General features: G+C 37.8%; 1 protein-coding gene across 3 annotated transcripts in view; it reads right to left on the minus strand.

The window, feature by feature from the left end:
- The window catches only part of gdpd5b (glycerophosphodiester phosphodiesterase domain containing 5b), a 42087-nt gene that overhangs the window by 17436 nt on the left and 9406 nt on the right, over positions 1–15245 (minus strand). For all 3 annotated transcript variants that reach the window (XR_005615568.1, XR_005615567.1, XM_031758451.2), the window contains exon 2: positions 8638–8811. Coding sequence is in view for 1 of the 3 variants with exons in the window: in XM_031758451.2 (XP_031614311.1) it covers positions 8638–8754 (117 nt within the window). In the remaining 2 variants the exon portion in view is untranslated. The remainder of the gene's footprint in view (positions 1–8637; positions 8812–15245) is intronic.

Here is a 15245-nt window from a genome sequence, read left to right on the forward strand (position 1 = left end):
TCCAGGCTTTATTATGACAACATTTCCAAGTAGAGTGCTAAGTTGTTTGACTCTTTAGGAAATCACAAGAGCGTGTTCTCCTGAGGAAGACCAGTTATTTAATGAAACTTAAATTCTAAGTTATCCTTATTTATCTTATATGCATAATGTTGGCTGTGCCTGTGTCTGAAATGACCATATTGAAAGGACAACATATATTATGCAGTCCATACTGCATAATGAACTAAATCAAATGAATTTCTGAAGTATTGAATAAAAAGTGTAAATATTTGAAAAGCTTGGAAGTGGCAGAGCTAACTGCTAAAAATAGAAGGATCAAATGGATCAAGGAAAATATTGCTGCAGCATATAAACACTCATGTTAAAACCTTAAAAGGATACATTCCAGAAAATCCTCCGCTTGCACTTTGTTCACTAAACTCTTTGCAAGTAGTGGAGACAAATGCCATAACAAGCTTTTACCTACAATGTTGATATGCTCCTTCTATAAAGCGTCAACACCCCTTCAGTCACATAAAGCATTCATCATTTATGAAATGGTACTGTACGTAATGCTCTGTCAAAAATAATAATAATAATAATAATAATAATAATAATAATACACACACACACACACACACACACACAGGTTCCTTAAGAAAACATTAAATAGTGTCAATCATTTGTGATCCTCTATTGCACTCAAAACAACACCAGTGAATTCATATCTGGAAAAGGCAGGTATGGAGCACAAACCGTATGTGGTTTAGAAAAATATATCTTTTACTCTTTTTTCCAAGACGGCTGAAAACAGAGAAAACATTGTTTTAAATTAAAAAGCTGCACATAGACTTACTTATGGGGCCAAGGGCTGTGAACAACCCCTGCACAGGATGAAAGAGTAATAAAAAGAAGTCTAAACAAATTTATATGACTTACTCTTCCCCACCCCCTACTTCAGCAGCTTTTTTTTTTTTTTTTTTTGTTGTTAAACTGCTCACAGCAGGGCCAATACAGTGGATTATTATTGAAGCAGCCAACAATATATTAAATAAAGCCTACTGGATTGTTCCTCTGTCTGCAGTAATGTTCTTTTGAATTTTAGGGTTTAAAAACAACTCAAAATGTCAGCTCGAATTCAGAGTCTTCCTTTTGTTGCAGCTCAGTAAATATTCCCATTAGAGTGCAGTTAAAGACATTTGGAATGTTAAGTGGGAATGAATCAACCTAACTCAACCCAACTAACCAGGCTTTTCACTTACTGCAGACATAAATAAGGGGTAAAAAAAAAAAAAAAAAAAAAAAAAAAAAACCACAAAAACAACTCAAAGTGCATAAAGGTCTGGCAAAGAATCTCAAGAAAGCAAACTCAGCAACTGGTCATGCCCATGGGTTCCATACTTTAGGCAGCAAATGAATTTACATTAAAAGGAATCCTTCTATTATGAATATTCTTTTGAGCTTGTAAATTTGTAAGGACTACCTCAAAAGGTCTTTAATTCCAAAACTGTTGATGTGTTACTGTTGTTAAACCCCTGGAATCAAAGTTGAAAGTCTACAGTGAAATCACTCCTTGACCGTGTTATTTCGGATCCACTGTGGTAGCTTTTGTGGAGATTTGCTAGCTCCTTCTAATTGGTACTTTGTGACACATAATTGGTCCTCAGTCAAATTTAAAGCAGGAAATCAGGTACATACTGAACATTATCATATCTAACAAGACTGCACAATCAAGGTATCAGTGGGTAATATGCTACCTATAGCAGTTACAGAGGTTTTGATCTTTTGTCCTTCTTTTCACTTTAAGGGTGACTGCTAACTGCCAATATGGCTGATTCAATCTGTTCTGTGTTCTCCAACAATGCCTCAATATGTCAGACTGGATCGAGTCTACACAGTTTCACACTCAAGATGGTAACTATTTATACTCATGAGCTGTTCTACAACAACACTTGGACTGAGTTGCACAGAAGAAAACACGTTATGTGTGATTATTATACAGAACTGCAAAAGGCCTATTGTGTATACTTTTATTTGCATCTGATTTGTAAGTTTAGCCCGGACAGAACTAGGATGTTAAGTTCCGTAGAATGGATAAAAATAAATTCACCCATGGTAACCTGTCATCCTGTGGATTCACAAGTCAAGCTGTGTAACTGTGGCAAATGTGTCTTAAACCTACAAAGGCAACTATAGCATGCTACTCTGAGCTTACCTCTGGCTGCGCGATCAGTAGTACATACCGCAGGCGCACGTCACCACATTTGACACTTTCAGTACATTTAGATACAAAAATGCTGAACAACATTTATTAGCGATTAACCACAAAGGCTGTCTGTTAACTTATTAAGGTAGTGGCTATGGTTAATAAAAAAAAAAATTAAAATTGTAATGTTAATGCTGAAGATAAATCACAATTATTTATGTCAAAAAGGTGTTATTTTTCTGTTGAAGTCCTAGATTGATGCCAGGAAAATCTACCAGCAGTCACAGAGTGGCAGCCCACCTTAATAAATATATAAATATCTGATCAGCAACAAAAATATGGTGCCAGGTCACCAGAAGCAGAAACAGAGCTGTGGTTAATTCATTTGCACTAATATTGTTCTAATCTTTACTTGCAACCCCCTATCAAAAAACATGCCTTCTGTCATTTTCTCTCCTGTGGAATTAAAAATAGTATTGAGTGTTACGTTACTTTTATTTTGTTTGTTTTTTTTAACTGTGAATCTGTACAGAGTACAAATTCTAGTATCATGACAACCCCAATAATAACAGTATACATTTGCCTACTACTCCTTTTATGGGAGCTCAGTGTGAAATAAACTCTGTAATGGAGGAGTCTGCTGGAACACTACATGGACAAACTGTCCTTGTGTCACGTACAGTATGTCCCCTTGTACAGTGACACAGTGTACGCTGTCAACACTTACACACCAGTATCACAAAGCAGCTTTCAGAGCACCTTTTGTGCTCAGCTTATTATTTATACATTGTGATTTAATCAAATGTGATTTAACTGTGCTAGCTGCAAAATAACTCAGTCGACTACATGCTATATACATATACTAATCAATATGTTTCCATATGCGATCATCTCAGCATATATTTTAATGGCCATAAATATACAAAAAAAAAAAAAAAAAAAAAAAAAAAGATTCAGATTCACATATTGACCTGCTAAATTACTACAGATGCTAAGTGACCCCATCCAGCAACAACAACAGCAGTGACAGCAAAGATGTTAATTTCTTGTTAATTTGTTGTTTATTTTAATTTCATTTGTCAAATTTTAATTAAGATTTGATAAAACAAGTATTTGAGATCACAATCTAATGTAATCCCTAAAAATTAAATAAATAAAAGATGTACCAATATAAATAACACACAAGTTAAAAATTAAAAATTATTTTAATGTGTGACATTAAAATAAATACTGTACAAAAACAGAGTGCACACTGTGAGACAGACTGAACTACACATTCTCACAGACTACATTTTAAATTGACCGAGATACAAAAAGAAAGAAACATTTAAATAATTATTGTAAAAGTAAAACGGTCAAAATTCATCATCTTGTCCACATCTGCTTCCGATCACCGAACCTGCAGCCTGTCTCCTCTGCTCCTCTGTCTGCAGCGTCACCTCCTCAGGCCTGAAACATTTTTGGCTGCTGTGCTCTGGATTTTACTCTATTTGTTCAGATTATTTCTGGTGGTAATGACCACTTCTCTTAAGTACACATTCACAGTACAGATTAATAAATTAAAAAAAACAAAAAACAAAAAAAAGCTAATCCAGTTGCCCAATGGTGGAACGTCACAACTTTAATAGTCTGTTTTTTGTTCTTTTTTAATGCTTGGGTTATATTGCACATTGTGTCACCAAATTTATTCAACAGATATCAGATTTATTTACTTCCTAGACATTGGTCAGGCTCTGCAAGAAACAATTAAATGATACATTTAATTAGACACGGCAGCTTGACACAGTATGCTGCAATTAAACATGCCAACACTGCAGGATGCTGCTTAATTTCTTTCTGCTACCACAGATCAATATAGGCAGAAAAAAAACAAAACAAAAAAACCCCTTTTCCTGTAAACTCCAACCTAACATGCTCCGCTCTCCTTGCCTCCATCTTCACTGGACATAACACCTTAGTCACTTGTCACATTCCTGAGCAGATCCAGTTAAGTCTCTGGCATTTCACACAAGCTGTGTAAGCATTTTAAAATGCAGCTATATTACCAGCCTGCCAATAGCATGAGTGGGAAAAATAATTCAAGGCCACATTAGTACTTTTATCACAAAAAAAACAAAAAACAAAAACAAATTCCATACTCAAGATTCAGTTTAAGTAATTTTGCATATATGAGAAATGTACACACCCGTCTCAACCCTGTAGATCAGTAAACTCTCGGTCAAATGTTGTTCAAACACGTTTCCAACCATAGGAAGGTCTGGATAGGAGACCAAGTAAAAAATAAAAAAAAAATCCTAAAAAACAAACAATTCCCAAACACTTAATACAAATTTGTTATGTGCACTTCAATTACATACTGATTGATTTAAAACCCTCTGTCTACAGAAGGAGATTTACACTATGTCACTGTCCAATGGCTCTAACTAGACATTTACTAGATGTTACGTGTTTGAAGGAGGCCACACACTTTAGAATTTGTCAAAAAGTCACTGTTTGGATAACAGGGGTGAGGAGGCACACACTGGGAAGAAGTTCAGGGATTTTCTAATCAAAGCAGATAAAGTAACTATGTTGGCAGAGTTGCGGTACTTTGTTTCAGTTCCTTAATGATAATAATTTGCGTCTGCCATAAAAACAAAAAAAAGAGGACTGTAAATGCAGAAGAAAAAACATATCTGCAAAATGTTCATGTCCGAGGCAACAGTCCAGAACAGAAATACACTGCACATATATTTAATCCGACAAGTGCGTAGGAGAGGGACAAACTGATCCAATGCTGCAAACAGACTAATGTTAAATGTCTAGTCTGTCAAATCACTGGTCCAAAAACTAAAAATCATATAAAAATAAGCTGCTGTTTATCAGTTCCAAAAAAAAAAAAAAAAAAAAAAAAAAAAAAAGGAACAACTATCATAATCTAATACTGTTCAATCTTCAAATATCCTGCCCTTTTATCTGCTAGTACAAAAATTCAGTGTTGCAGAGCAGCAATCGCTCCAAGTAACTGCTAGCTCTAGCTCCTGTCCAGTATTTCACAAGCCAGGGCAAATGTAGACCACAAGATTACCAAAGCTTTGCTTCTATTTTTGAAGCCTTTGTCCCACTGAATTGTAAAGACTGGCTAGATGGAAATACTTTCAATTATTACTGAGAGGCCAGATCGGCTTGCACTGTGTGACGTTGGCAGTCTTCCTACAAAGCACCTTGAACAGACAGGAGGCAGCGTCACTAAGGCAGCCAGTCAACCCGAACGACTCATTAGAGTGAACAAAGATGAAAAAAGGAGAGAAACTACACAACCCACTTGTGGATTATAAATGAGTCTATAGTTGTTGCTTGCTTGTCAAGCTCCTGTGATTCGCTGAGGTCCAGTTACACATACCTGACACCAGTTCCACGTCGCAGTTTGCTTACAGAGATCAGTGAAGGTGCAGTTTTTTATGAAATCACCACAGTCTAAGCTAAGAAACATTCTCCATGGAAATCAACCGTCATTTTTTTCCAATATCATCACTGACAATTTTAAATATTAAATGAATCCAAATCAATGAAAATAGACTGAAGGGTCCATTTTTGCACTGGAGTCAAGATAAGTGCTACCAAGCACCACAGGCTCAAAACAAAGGATGAGCACCTTGGGGGATTGGGGGTGCTGACTTGGCACCACTTATTCATTTGTGCTTGTAACAGGAAACAGAGCTACACTGTGTCCAGTTCCCTCCAAACAGGAGGAAAAAATACAAACGAGGTCCAGTGTATTCCATTTATGAAATGCGGGTAAATATACCCTTTTTGCCTTCCTGTGTTATTTCTATGTGTTTGTTTAAACACCTAAACAGGTTTATGTAGGTAATTTGCTCAAATCAGTGGATCTTTGTGTGCGTGTGCCCTTTGTTTCTGCCGGTTTAGAGTATATTATATGGGCATAAATAAATGAATGTACACAAAGACATGTGCTGTGTGTTTGAGTCTGTTGGAGCAACATAACCCAAGTGTCCTTCCTAAATAGCAGAAAGAAAGGTCAGGACAAATGGATCACCTTATGCAATACTTTTGGCATCCAGCTAATAGTAATGGTGCTGCAATTTTATAAAAATGAGCCAAATGAGCCTTCAAAATTAAATTATTTAAAATGTGTCTTTCCCCATGTACGCATTTATATGCTTACAAATGACTTGGACCCCGAAGTCGGCTGACCTTTCAGTGATAAATGGGACCCTTCTACAGAATGCTTGCAGTGTTTTCTGTACGCGACAGGCTTGAAGTTCAATAATAATGCCACACACACACACACACACACACACACACACACACACACACACACACACACACACACACACACACACACACACACACACACACACACACACACACACACACACACACACACACACACACACACACACACACACACACACACACACACACACACACACACACACACACACACACACACACACACACACACACACACACACACACACACACACACACACACACACACACACACACACACACACACACTTGTATGAAAGAGTGCAGATTGTATGTGATGACATACAGGTAGAAACAATGGAATATTATAACTTCAAGCTTGACCATAGAAAGCTCAAGGTTATTGAACGAGGGATAAGCCAGCAAGGACATAACACGGTCACATGTATTTTTCTTAGTATGTAAATTAGGGTATTTGGAGATCATGGTGTGGAGATAAAAGCACGCCGCTTTGGAAGAATAAGAACAGTTTTATAGGATTTATGCATTTTTTTCAGTAGTATATTCAACAGAAAATGTAAAAATTCCACTTCCTACACAGCCAGCTTGTTATTCAGAGCTGTGAGGAAGAAAGAAAAAAAACAAAAAACCCACACCACATTACTGTAGCAATACAATAATAATAGCTTTTAAACTGAGCAATTAAACTTTAAGGACAAATGCCAACTTTTTAATAAAGATGCTACTCTTAAAAATGTAGGTTGAAGGTCACTGGAAGATCTATAAAAAAGCCAAGTGAGTTTAATTACTAAGCAATAAATAACAGAAAACCATGTTTGTGGAAAGGGAGTGAAATTCTCTAAGGACTGTGGGAAACTGACCTTGGTAAAATAAATTGCGCACAGAACAAGATGATCGGATCTCATTCATCCACAACTGTGCGCTGGCACACGTGAGTGCGTGAACAGCTTCAAATTCTCTTGTAACAACCAATGAGAGCAGGGACAGCATCGACTCCATTTCCTACTGATGTCCTTCTTGTACACAGTGTTATGTAAATGTATATACTAATCCAGCCATCATAAGAGTTTCTATACAAACAAAAGCTCCGTTAGAAATTAAAAAAAGTCAGGTCAGTCAAATGTGATTCTTTCAATTAACAGACTGGCTGCTAGTGTTGTTAGTATGTATCTCAAAAACAATTAGACAAATCTGAGAATATACTGTAAATAAACAGGTCGCAATTACTGTGGTGGTGTCATTCTATGATCTGTATGGGTTTGAATGCAGGCTATCCCAAAAACTGCAAATTTTTCCTTTCACTTTAATTTCAGTGTAACCTGACTTTTTATAGTCAAAAGAACCTGTGCAAGCAGCAACTCTGTAATCAAATTTGAAAAAAAACTGAACTGAATCTGACAACAAAGCCTTTAATTCATGTAGCGTGCTCCTGTCTCAGAGGTTTCCCTAAAGTTTATTAGGAATATTATGAATGATAACTCTGACCATGTTACAATTAATAGAAAAAAATATGGTTCCCAGTCACATCAGCAGTGTTTTGGTTAGGTCAGTCTCACGGTTGTTGGTATGCAGCAGCCCATCTTAACACTCTGAAAGAGCTAACGTCAGCTAAATTGTCAGTGCTAGCAAACAAAGGTAGTGGATGACAGTCTCTGGGGGTTGCAGCAGTCAAACAGAATCAACCTACTGTGACGTTACTGTAACATTTGTTGCTCCAGCTAGGGCAACATAACGACCATAAAGTCAGCCTCTGGGGGCTTCGGTCCAAGTTGTTTCCACTCTTGGCATACAGCAGCTGACTTGCCCCCCCACACAGTATAAGCAGAGTTGCTAAGTAGTGCAATAAACACTCGGCACCAGATTGAGCTCCAGGAAACTGTAAAACGTATGGACAGTGAAGGTAAAGTCAATTAAACCTTGGTTTGCTTGGTACTCGCCAGATAGGTTGTCCCAGTCAACTTCAGTGGTCACACTTCTATGGATTTATTTTGTCCAAGTTTTTATGCCGTCTCTTTACATAATCCCACACTGACAGAGTGATGGTAAATGTGGACACTTGAACTTTTTGCAGTGTAACGAAGACGTACTACGTCCTGAACTATGTGCTATGGTACAGTGTGAGGCATTACTCTTTTACAGAAAGGAACTCATGGATAGCAATATGTAATGTACAGAAATGGTAAAGTTTCTGCATTGTTTAATAAGGGGCCTCTCACCTTGGTGGTGTCATCATGGGAGCGTTGATAGCGTTTCCATCTGCAACCATAGATCCCAGTGATGCATGACAAACAAAGCTGGCGCTCATAGACTTGGAGGGGTTGGTGTTTCACCATGCTCCTTCAGTCAGTCCGGCTTCCAGAGCTCTAACATCCCACTGGCTACGAAGGATCCTGTGAGAAAATACAAACAGCGTTAATATTGAAGCAAACAACGCAGCAACAAATTGTTGAAACCACAAAGGCTGTGTTTAACAACCCATGGAACAAATGGAGTAACATGTCTGGCACTTTAATAGAAAACACATGCTGCCTTGAAAAGCTCGTCCTGATAAAAAGCACAGCTTCAAATTAAGACCTTGTGCATGTTTCCAATGACAACTGGGACTGCTAGGAGCTTTCATCAATATGATCAAGGAAAAAAACACGGTAAAGAACATTTGGGGGGGAAAAAAAAAGGGCTCGGTAAAGTGATTATCTATTGAACATCACATTCAATTAAATGACCAAGAACATGAATATATCACCCACTTATAATAGGTCTGGGACAAGACGGCGTGCAGGCACCACCTCTCCCATTAGTCAGGCCAATACGAGGCAAAAAAAAAAAAAAAAAAAAAGCAATACCAACAAGTGTAAGTGTAATAATACAACTGTGACATTTTAGCAAAACCTTTCAACTTCTGGAAAACTTTAAAAAGGTCAACTAAACCTCCAGATAAAGCAACATGATTGTCCTCTCTACTACTTTTTTTTGGCTAATGTGCTATAAAAACAGGGGGTCTCTGCATCATTTGGCACCTTATCTGAAAACGTTACACTGCCAGCACTCACTATTAATAAGGCTACAAACCATGGTGGAGTAGCAAGGCACATTATACTTTAGAGGCAAAAACAGTCTTGGTTTTCCTTTCATCCTTGTCTGATGTCGTGTTAGTAAACACAGTAGGCAAGACTAGTCTGTGTTGTGTGTGAATAACTAGAGTTATGAGTAAGCCTCACCAATGAGCCTGCTGCTGATTCAGCACCAAGACTTTGTAATCAGCTATAATAACAATAATGATATTACAGCGGTGCGGACTGTTATCACAAGTTTACCTCACTCTCCAGGGACACGATGGAGCCTGTTGTGCTGCAGCTGCAAAACACACATCAACCAAATCTGGGGTTGAAAGTGCAACTTTGTGTTTTCAAAGCAGCAAATGATGCATACATAATGGCAGGGTGAACAAGCAGTGTCGATGAGATGCAAACGAACATGAATAAGAGGCTACAGTGAGATGCAGACTTGCTTCTAGCTAGTTATATTCCTTTTTCCTTGCAGCAGTTGCTAGTGTGTAGCTTACTTGCATCTGATGTTTCAGAGTAATTCTGCACTCTTCCTGCTGTAATCAGGCTGTCTCAGTCTCTGGACAGCTGCTCATTAGCATCTACAGCATGGGCCACGTTTCCTGTTATTAGTGAAACTGCTCTGAAAAGGGTGGGCTAGACCCAGGCAATAATGAATCTAGCTCACCCCAGCAGGACCACAAAGACTTTGACAGTCAATGTGTAATAAATGATTTGTGGGTTAAAATGAAAAGTGTTAAATGTAACTTCTCCAATGCAGCAGCTTTGCTTACAAACCTTTTGTATAAGTATTAGTATTAACAAGCCAAACATTTTTTCTTATGAAAAAAATAAAATAATAATCAGTACTCTTACAGGACAGTTAGTCATGCTAAAGGTTATCTACTGTCTGAAGATCTGTACTTGTCAAATTAATTGCTTGTACTGTGTTGAAGAAATGAATATCAATTCACTGATAGGAATTACAGCTAATGTAATTCCTCAATGACTGATATAAAATTATTGCTGTCAAATAAAACCAGGCACAGAAATCACATGATTACAGAGACTCACTTCTTATGTCCCAACACAATGCACAGGTGTGTTCATTAATCACCTTACACTGCACCAGTATATTGGCCGACATCAAACTACTTTGTAGCCAACCTGACTGCTACAAAGCAGTCTAAGGGATTTAGACCTTGATCAGACTCAGCACCGTTTCATGCTGCCATAGCCATTATAAGTGACAGTTCTTCTCAAACCATGTCTGCCAAGTTGAAAGAGATCAGAGCCTTGTAAGGACATAATTAGGAGTAATTAAGGAAAAATATCTACAAATCTGCCAAAACACTAATGGCATAAAAATCCTTATTTCAAGCCAGCAAAGAGTCTGACATGTTTGATCATGACATAAAAAAGGAAAAAAAGAAAGTGAATCGCCACCTGCCTGCACTTTAAAGCCAATGTGTTGTCATCAGGGGTGCAGCAGTAATGTTAACAGAGAGCCATCGAGAATACTTGCTATTCTGGGCAGATTCTGAAGGGGTGTACGTACAGATAATGTGGCCTTAACGTAAGACGTTTGGCTTCTTCGTGGACCCTCACACAATCTTCACTTGACCACTTGCTACTCTGCTCCATCCTGTGTGTGCGCACAAATGCACAAACACATTGAAATCAAACTGAAAAATGTCTCAGGTTTTTTACTGGCACGACACATCAAGTCTGTTTATGAACAAACAAAAGGGTCCTAATTGATAAGCAGTTTTGAAAGATGCAGCCCTATTTTTTTTCCTTAACAAAAAAAAAAAAAAAAAAAAAAAGGACATTAATCAGTAGAGTCATGTGGGAAAAAAAGTCTGACATTAAACAGTCTTTAACCTACAAGCTTATGAGTACAATCTCCTAAGCAGAAATAGCATAGGTCATATGAGTGAATCCCATGTGTCCCACCTCCTGCATGTTTTTGTTAAACCAGAGTATTTCTAGTAGTGAGAGAGAATGCAAATTGGATTATGTCCCATTGTGTGATACACATGAGAAAGGAACCTCTCACACTTTCTAAAGTTGATGTGTAAAAATTGCAGTAGCAACAAATACCCACAGCTGTTTGGAGTTTCAGTTCAGTTAGTGGAATTACACAGTTCAAGCACCAAAGACTCAAAACAAAAATGATTTTAATTAATATTTTTTAAATGAACAGAAGTCAAACATTTCGGGATTCTGAAAAGAGCCGCTTTTCACATTACTGCTGCCGACACTGGAACAAAAAACAAATATGGATTTATGTTTGGGCTTGTCGACCAAGCCTTTAAGACAGGAAAACAAATGTGAAGCTGACACAGCAAAGTTTGGTGTGATCACAAAGGCAAACTAACAACCACTTTCAGCACTGTCATGCCATCTCTTTGTTGACATAATGTTCCAACCGGTTGCCACAGAAACACCTCCATGTTGTTACAGGAAAGGTTGATGTCATAATGTGTTTACCCCAAAAAGCTTCCATTCATGAAAGTGTTGCAGCCACTTGTATTCTCAAAGTCAAAAAAATATTACACACCATAACTACTTTAGTTGAGATAAACATCAAACAGGCCTTTATAATTCCACCTATTTGATGAATGATATCATCGTAATTAGATTGAGCAGCACCAAGAGCACAGATTTGTCACCTTAAAATGGAAGGCTTTTGCATTTTTCACTTCGGGGTTAAAATACCCCCATCGCTCGTCTCCTCAAGCCTGAATAAAAGAAAGAAATGCTCTTCCATTAATCCCTTTATCAGCATAAAGTCTTAGCAAAAACTCATCAGCCAAATACAGCCCAGTGGACACAATTCTTAAATAAGCCGCAATGAATTAGTGAAGCCTAGTTAATTACAGCACGAGTCGTGATGTTCACCACAGACTGAATACATGTTCAGCCAAGACTGGAGCTACACTATCATATTTTGCCAACATGGATGTGACACCTCTGACCACAGTAGGTGTGGAAATGTAACCACCATAAGCAGTGTGGGCTGCTCTGTCACAGTGACTCACTGAGTCACAGACACAACAACCGAGCCACAAAAACTGAAACTTTGATTAAAATCTTTCAAAAATTACACAGTAAGAAGAACAGAGCTTTCTGCATATTTAGCAATACATCAGAAGAATAGAGCAACTTTTCAGATCCTGTCATCTAAATGCCTCATTCTGGACTCAAACAGATTAAGCGGCAAAGTCAACAAGTGCTCAAAGCTTTTGTCACACGAGAAGCAGACTTCCTGCCATTAGTGTCTGTCACAAGGTGTCTGAACTTGTGTGGAGAGGAGGAGAATATGAGAGGGGTGCATGGAAAAACCCCTAAACAGCTTTTACCATCTTCTTTTCTGCTGCCTCATTTCCTCCAATCAGAAGTACACCCAGAGAAAACAGTCAGCAGGGGAGGAAATGCTTCAGCAGTTTCCCAGCAGAAAACATCATCTTCCTTTGGTCAGGGAACTGAAAGAGACCAAGCAGCAGAGAACTGCAAGACCAAACGCAAACCCACTAATTGTGAATAATATATTCTTAAAAGGATACTTCACAAAAAGGGGGGGCAATTGCCTTTACACATCTGCTGCAAAGTCATTCAAAACACTTTACTGTACAGAAAGCACAAAATATATTGACAACGTGATCCGAGCAGTACTTAAATGTTACCAATAAAGTAAAGCTTATCACTTTATTAAATAGGTATTAGTTCCATATTATTTGTAATCAAGACCATTTTAAAAAAACAAACCAACCAACCAACAAACAAACAAACAAACAAACAAACAAACAAACAAACAAACAAAAACCCCACACAAGATAACTAGTGAGGATGGACCTGCTGAGAATGCAGAGAAAATGCTCACTCAAACTTTTCAGTAGATGACCCAAGGGTTACATACATAATGAAACAAGAGGAGGTCCAGGAAGTTCTGACAATGCAAAAACTGCAGCTGCATGTCATGTTCCAATACTCTGACATGCTTATTGGGATGTGCAATGGATACCTAGTAACTGAGCTCCATGGAGACTTTGCTAAACCATGTGGCATCAGAAAAAGCCTGTGAGGGAGGTGATTAGTGACAAATGGGTGATAAAGCCTATTACAACGAGCAAAGGGAGAGCACTGACATCAAAGCTGTTAAAGCTAGTTCATTCTAGAGGTCTTGCATTTAGGTCATGGAAGATCAATTGCGCTTCAAACAGCATTTCTGACACCCTCCTTTTCTTATGTTTAATATAAACAAATCATTGTTGCTGCTTAGTGTTAAGAAAACCCCATGACTTCCTGTGCACTTTAATCACAGACCTGCATCACAAGATTCCAGTGTTTACCACAACTGATTCGCAGGTTAACAGTGCAATGTTGTTGACATTTATATATTTATTAATAATAGAAATAATGATTAAAGTAGAAACAATATAACAAAGCCAAATAGTGCCCTGAATTACACTGCATTGACAACCTCTGCAAGTCTTAAATTGCTTAATGTAAAGATCAGCCAGGTTATGTGACATCTGAAAAGAATTAGGCATACACACACACACACACACACACACACACAGCTTTGTCAAATTCCTATTACCATGAGAAAGAGGCTTGTGAGTTTCCTGGGAAACCAAAAATCTTGAGACATGTTAGAACAGGCCAGGCACTGACTGTTTAGTTTCTGTGTTTATGCCCATGAGTATGTAAACCAACTGTTCAGGTGACGCAAGGGGAAAATAACTCCAACCAACAGATTCTGTTAAATTGTGATTAATGCATAGAGATACTAATTGAGACTGCACAACATGGATTAGTAAGACAATAACAGCACTTGGCTAAGAACAACAGTTACACTTTAGTAATGGTTTACAAGTACTTTTCATCCATAGCACTCCTTAAGATAATAACATGTGTGCAGTGTGACAGAAGGTGCACCAATGGCTGGTGAATGTATTTATTTGGTATCATTTAGTAATTGTGGGCACACATACTAAATCATAAAAAAATAAAAATAAAAAAGGAAGCAGATCTCGTTTTAGCTGGGACACGAAAGGTCATTTGAAGTCAGCATGGCGACCTCAAGCCTATTCCTTCACATATTCATGAGAATAAATGCAGTTTCACATATAAGCAAAGGCCTATGGCTGTTGCATATTCAGTAACATGCTTCAGTGTTCACGCTCCCCTAGTGCTCTCAAGCTTATGATATCAAGATGAAGAAACAAAAAACAAAACTGCATATTCAACACATGAGTAGAGAGTCGCTGACGCCAGAACATTCTGGCCTGAGAAAAGAGGAAAACAGCACAAACAAAGCTCAAATAAAGGCTCTTTGGTGTTTTTCCTGCTCATGACCAACATTTTGAACAAGTCATGATTTGCCATTAATGTACCCCAATTTTGAAACAGACAGAATTATTAACCATTACAGAAATTAGGTGAATAGAATTAGGAGGACTGGAAAATGCATTATAATCATATAGCAGTTAAATAGGATATGTTACACAGCACGACAGTCTGAGAGTTTGTTGTCAAGGTGAAAGCAAAAATTAATGCGCTGACCAGAGATACTGTCAATAACATTTGGTGATTAGTAATAATGCAATGCAATGTGAAGTTGCAGGCACTTACAGTTAAGCCCATAATTATTCATACCCCTGACAAATATTGACTTAAAGTTACTTTTGTTCAATATGCAAGTTCTTTTTTGAGCAGAAATGACACAGGTGTCTCCCCAAAGATAATAAGACGATGTACAAGAGGCATCATTG

Source organism: Oreochromis aureus, linkage group 14 (assembly GCF_013358895.1).
Source record: "Oreochromis aureus strain Israel breed Guangdong linkage group 14, ZZ_aureus, whole genome shotgun sequence".
NCBI classification, from domain to species: Eukaryota; Metazoa; Chordata; class Actinopteri; order Cichliformes; family Cichlidae; genus Oreochromis; species Oreochromis aureus.